Genomic DNA, 5,855 nt, shown 5'->3' on the forward strand with positions numbered 1-5,855 from the left:
CGGGCGGGCGGGCGCGAGGCCCCCGGCCGAGGGTTACCCCGGTGCGCGGGCAGGGTGGGCGGCCCCGCGGCCTAGCGTGGAGTTAAGCGGCCTCGGCCTCGGGCTGGGAGCCGGGAGCCGGCGGCGGAGCTTCAACAGCGCTCCAGGAAGTTGCCTTTCGCCGACCGCGGCAGGCAAGCGGCCCACATGAAGTCCAGCCCGGGCCTCCAGGCCGCCATCGACCTCACAGCGGGCGCCTTCGGGGGCACAGCGTGCGTCCTCACCGGGCAGCCGTTTGACACGCTGAAAGTCAAGATGCAGACCTTCCCCCGCCTGTACTCGGGCCTCGTCGACTGTTTCGTCAAGACCTACACTCACGTGGGCTTGCGAGGCCTCTACAGGGGCACGGGCCCCGCGCTGCTGGCCTTCGTGGCGCAGAACTCCGTCCTCTTCATGTGCTATGGTTTCTGCAAACAGTTTGTCAGGACAGTGGCCGGCCTGGACAAAAAGGCGAAACTGAACGACCTGCAGTCCGCGGCCGCCGGCTCCTTCGCCTCAGCCTTCGCCGCGCTGGCCCTCTGCCCCACTGAGCTGGTCAAGTGCCGGCTGCAGACCATGCACGAACTGGAGATGTTGGGGAAGATAACCAAGAGCCATAACACCATCTTGTCAGTGGTGAGGAGTATTCTGCAGAAGGATGGCTTCTGGGGCTTCTACCACGGCCTGTCCAGCACTCTGCTACAAGAAGTTCCTGGCTACTTCTTCTTCTTTGGTGGCTATGAACTGAGCCGGTCGTTTTTTGCGGCAGGCAAATCCAAAGATGAACTGGGCCCTGTCCCCTTGATGTTAAGTGGCGGAGTCGCCGGAGTTGCCCTTTGGCTCATCATCTTCCCAGTGGATTGTATCAAGTCCAGGATTCAGGTTCTTTCCATGTATGGAAAACAGGCAGGATTCTTGGGAACTCTTGTAAGTGTGGTCAAAAATGAAGGAATAGCAGCCTTATACTCTGGACTGAAACCTACCATGGTTCGAGCCATCCCTGCCAACGGGGCACTGTTTTTGGCTTATGAATACAGCAGGAAGATGATGATGAGCCAGCTGGAACCGGCCTAGGCGCAGGTGGATCTAAGCCAGGTGTCTGAGGACAGCAGTTCCATTCAGAATCCTTGGAGTGCCAAACCTATGTGCAATTATTTTTTTCTACATGGCAGGAATTTTGATTTTTGGCTTTTTATTCTCACATTTTCGACATGTGGAAGGACCTCTACATCATAACATTTCTGCCGTAATTGTATTAAAGTAGGAATGTCCTTGTCCTTGCTTTTGCTGGCATAAACAGTGGAGGCCAGAGGCCCACTATGTACCTAATATGAAAGACTAAATACAGTTCTTTCAGGGTAAAATGTAATTCGGTTTCATGTTTAATCTTAAATAACGTTCTCCCCCAAGCAGAGACTTGACTACGTTTCATGAGATAGGCATAAATAACTGTTTCTTTGTGGAAGATGTAGGGTCTTTTCTAAAGTTTGCTAAACACAGGCACACTATGAGGATGTTAATGCTTTTAATATTGTGTGGGAACTTAAGAGTCAAGATGCCCATGTAGAGTTTTTAACTTAATTTAAAAATTTTTTCAGGAGCAGTGCAGTGGCTCAACTGGCTCATCCTCTGCCTGCAAGCACCAGTATCCCATATGGGCACTGGTTTGTGTCCCAGCTGCTCCACTTCCCATCCTGCTCCCTGCTTGTGGCCTGGGAAAGCTGCGGAGGATGGCCTGAAGCTTTGGGATTCTGTACCTATATAGGAGACTCAGCTGAGGCTCCTGGTTCCTGGCTTCAGATCAGCTCAGCTCTCGACATTGTGACCATTTGGGAAGTGAGCCAGAGGATAGAAGATCCTTCTTTCTCTTTCTTTTGCTCTGTAAATCTGCCTTTATTTATTTTTCTTTTATTTGAAAGGCATAGAGAGAAAGGCAGGCAAAGCCATATCCCCCATCTGCTGATTCACTCCCAAAAAGCTAAGGCTGGGTCAGGCTGAAGTCTACCAACATTTGCCACCTTGGGTGTCAGGGACCCGAGGACCTGATCACCTGCCACCTCCAGGGGCACACCTTAGGAGGAAGCAGGGATGGAGAGTGGATCCCAGACTGGAACCCAACACTCAATGTGTTAACACAGGCTTAACTGGCAGCTTAACTACTAGGCCTAATGCTTACTTCCTGTGCAAGCAGATTTTGAAGAGGAAAACGTAGCTGCACGTTGGTGTGAATTAAAGTCTCAGAGTAGGCATTCTGGACTTCGCCAAGGTTTTCTATGTTTAAAATAATGACATTCATTTTCAAGTGGGATTACAGGCTGTGCTGTGTATTACTAGGCCTTGGTTGTCAGGTCTTCGGGAAGCAGAATGGCTATCACTGGCACTCATTTCCTTTCTTCTCCCAGAGAACCAGGCGTTAGGGTAAGAAAGGGCTGGGAGATGGGGTGCTCTTAAGGGCTTTTTTTTTTTTAATTAAAATCTTTTTTTAAAGATTTATTTTTATAGGAAAGTTAGATATACAGAGAGGAGGAGAGAAAGAGAGGAAGATCTTCTGTCTGATGATTCACTCCCCAGGTGACCGCAATGGCCTGTGCTGTTATGATCAGAAGCCAGGAGACCACAGCTTCTTCTGGGTCTCCTACACGGGTGCAGGGTCCCAAGGCTTTGGGCCGTCCTTGACTGCTTTCCCAGGCCACAAGCAGGGAGCTGGCTGGGAAGCAGGGCTGCTGGGATTAGAACCGGCACACATATGCAATCCAGGCGCTTACAAGGCAAGGACTTTAGCTGTTAGGCTACCACACCGGGCCCTAAAATTTATTTCTATTTGAAAGGTAGATTAAAGAGATATTTGGTTCACTCCCAAAATGGCTGCAATGGTCAGAGCTGGGACGGTTCAAAGCCAGGAGCCCGGAGGTTCTTCTAGGTCTCCCACATGGGTGCAGGAGCATAAGGAGTTGGGCCGTTTTAACATTAGCAGGGAGCTGGCACCCACATGAGATGCCAGTACTGTAGGCAGAGGCTTAACCCACCACATCATAGTGGCAACCGCTTGCTCTTAAGCTTTGATGATGACTCATGTGGCTAAAAACACTGCTTAGCTTTTAGTCCCTGCGTCCTGACTCCAGGGTGTTCTGCTAAGTCCATTTAGGAGTTGATTCATTTTGGGTTACTCACTGTTGCTATATCTGCTTCCACTGTCAAAAACTCTTCCAAAGGGCAGCCCTGTGGTACTACTAACTGTCTGGTGCCAGCATCCCACATGGGCATTGTTCATGTCCCAGCTGCTTCACTTCCCATCCAGCTTCCTGCTAATGGCCTGGGAAAGCAGCAGGGGATGACTCAAGTCCTTGGGCCCCTGTACACACATGGAAGACCAGAAAAAATTCCTGGCTCCTGGCTTGGGATTGGGTCAGCTCTAGGTTGTTGCAGCTATTTGGGCAATCAAGCGGCGGAGGAAACACCTCTGTCTCTGTCTCTTCTCACTCTATCTCCAATAATCTTAAAAAAAAAAAAATCTGCCAGGGAACAGAAAGTGCCAAACTGAAGCAGAACTTTTGCTCCTAGTTTGACCATGGAATGATGGTGCAACTGGGTGATGTCATTGTCTTGCAGGTAAAATTAGACAGTACTTGGTGCTTTTATTTCACAGTAATGTCAGGGATGATTCATTCTTGAAATTTTACCCTGGGGCCTGTAAGTTCTTGTCATGCTTTTACAGTGCTAAGTGGAGTCTTCTAAATTTGTACGGGCCATCTGTGAATAATTTATTAAGATTGCAAAACTTACGATACAATTTAAGGAAAATATTTTTTTTTATTAAACTCTACCATATATATGTCTATAGTCACTGACCAAAAAAAGAAAAAGCAAAAAGCAAAACGCCACATACATGAAAGCAGGTTGCCTCCTCCTCGCAGTCACCTGTTCTCCAGTCTTGGAGAGAAGCAGCTATTCTTTGCTCACATTGGTTATGTAAGAGGGTCATCTTTGTTATCAGTAAAATAAGCTTCATCATTCTACACAGCTCCAAACCCGCAAGGCTTCTCTGAGGAACAACTGTATCTGGCTGCCAGTCTTACCGGCAGTCCACACCAAGTGTGTCCACCATGCCAGAATTCAAATCTTGAGTGGGAACTTGCACATCCTTAAGCGTGTCATTATCCCTGCAGCCACATCCAGGCAGCAATAGGACCTGGGAAACTCCAGCCGCGAGACTGGGTCATGCCAGGCCTGGAGTGCTTGACAGCTGTGACTGCTTTTGCATTCATTTGCTGTTACTTTCAAAGAAAATCCCTTTCCTCCTCCTCTTTATGATTTTTAATAAAGTTAAATTGTATATTCTGTACTGCAATGAACATTAGTTTTTGAGCCGTGCTTTGAGCAGGCCTGCATGAAAGTAGAGCCAAAATGGTGTGGAAACAATTGATGGGTTCAGTATACAGGCTTGTGGGAACTCTCATAATTTCAAGTCAACTCCCATTCACTGTTGAGGTGTAAATGCCTCAAGCCCTCCTCCCTTGTGCCTGATGTTGTTAATGAACTTTGGCTATTCATCATCAAAAAACTAGAGCCAAAAAGAGGTCTAGGTTTTATCAGGAAGTAGGTCACTTTCGTTTGCCAGGCACCTGTGAGCCAGCTGCAATAGCGCTGGTATTGGCAGACCTTCGCATATCTCTTCTGTTAAAAAATGAACTAAATACCTACAGTAGGGCAGTTTGAGGCAAGTAGAAACCAGTGGAACAGAGAACTGGAAATCCAAGGAGGATTTTTTTCCCTATTTTAATCCCTGGCTTCCTATTTGAAAACAATTTGCATCAGTTGATACATACTTGAAACAAAAATACAGTAACTTGAAGTACTGTGTTCTAAAACATGTTTTAATTTATTATTTGAAAGGCAGAGACAGATTTCATATCTACTGTGTTCACTCCTCCAGGTGCCTGGTAACAGCAAGAGTTGAGCCAAGCCAAAGCCAGGAGCCTGTAACCTGACCCAGCTCTCCCACAGGGGGTAGGGACCAAGGACTTGAGCCATCACCGCTGCCTCCCAGGGTCCTCATCTGTAGGAAGCATCTGAGTAACTGTACCAAAACACCTGCCCTGAAATACTATGTTTCAAAATAGCTGAGTGTTACATCATGAATTTCTTTATCTACATAAACTAATTCACACCACTTATAATATTTGTATAGTATTCTGGTTAGCCATACAAATATTTGCATAGGGCTCTGTAATGATATTTGGTTTCTAATAGCTGAGAATACAACTTAGGAAGAGAGATAGAATCCAAACTCTGTGTGTGTGTGTGTGTACAGTGTATGTGTGTGTACAGTGTGTGTGTGTGTGTGTACAGTTGTTGTGCCGGTTTTTGAAACCCCCAGATAATCATCAAGTCTGAAGTCGGTGCTGAGGCAAAAAGGTGGTTTATTCAGGTTAGCCTAGGTAACCCAGCGACCTCCCCCAGCCCAGCATGGCTGGGCGGGGGAGGGGCAGCCGCAGCAGAGGCTGCAAGGATCCACAAGGAGGACCAAAGAAACGCGAGCCAGAAGCCAAGGGAAAGCCCCCCAGTTCTTATACATCTTAGGCTATTAATTATACAGTCATGACTTAGCAGGCTTCTATTGGTGGGTTTGAAACTAGCAACTTTCAAAAAGTACAAATTGATAAGCTATTGGGCTGTGAATCTTATCAAACACCAGGTACCTCCTTCCTGAGGAGTGGTCTGCCTACGTGACCTGCCAGGTGTCCTGCCGGGTGTCACGTAGACTATCAGGCCTGAGGTTCATACAGCCCCAGCCAAGCCATTAAGGCAGAATCACAAAAGGCAGAAACGCCTAGGTT

The 5,855-nt window shown here is 47.7% G+C and overlaps 1 protein-coding gene across 1 annotated transcript; it reads left to right on the top strand.

The window, feature by feature from the left end:
* The first annotated feature begins 279 nt into the window (after positions 1-279).
* On the top strand, positions 280-1,376 carry LOC121171227 (mitochondrial ornithine transporter 2-like). The gene has a single exon (XM_041003201.1). The coding sequence runs from the start codon at positions 295-297 to the stop codon at positions 1,090-1,092; it is 798 nt and encodes a 265-aa protein (XP_040859135.1). The 5' UTR covers positions 280-294; the 3' UTR covers positions 1,093-1,376.
* Positions 1,377-5,855: the final 4,479 nt, after the last annotated feature.

This window comes from Ochotona curzoniae, unplaced genomic scaffold (genome assembly GCF_017591425.1).
Source record: "Ochotona curzoniae isolate NIBS_2020 unplaced genomic scaffold, NIBS_Ocur_1.0 contig_1, whole genome shotgun sequence".
Taxonomy (NCBI): Eukaryota; Metazoa; Chordata; class Mammalia; order Lagomorpha; family Ochotonidae; genus Ochotona; species Ochotona curzoniae.

Coding starts and splice junctions, on each gene's coding strand:
- LOC121171227 (XM_041003201.1), top strand. CDS start 295: ATGCAGACCTTCCCCCGCCTGTACTCGGGCCTCGTCGACTGTTTCGTC.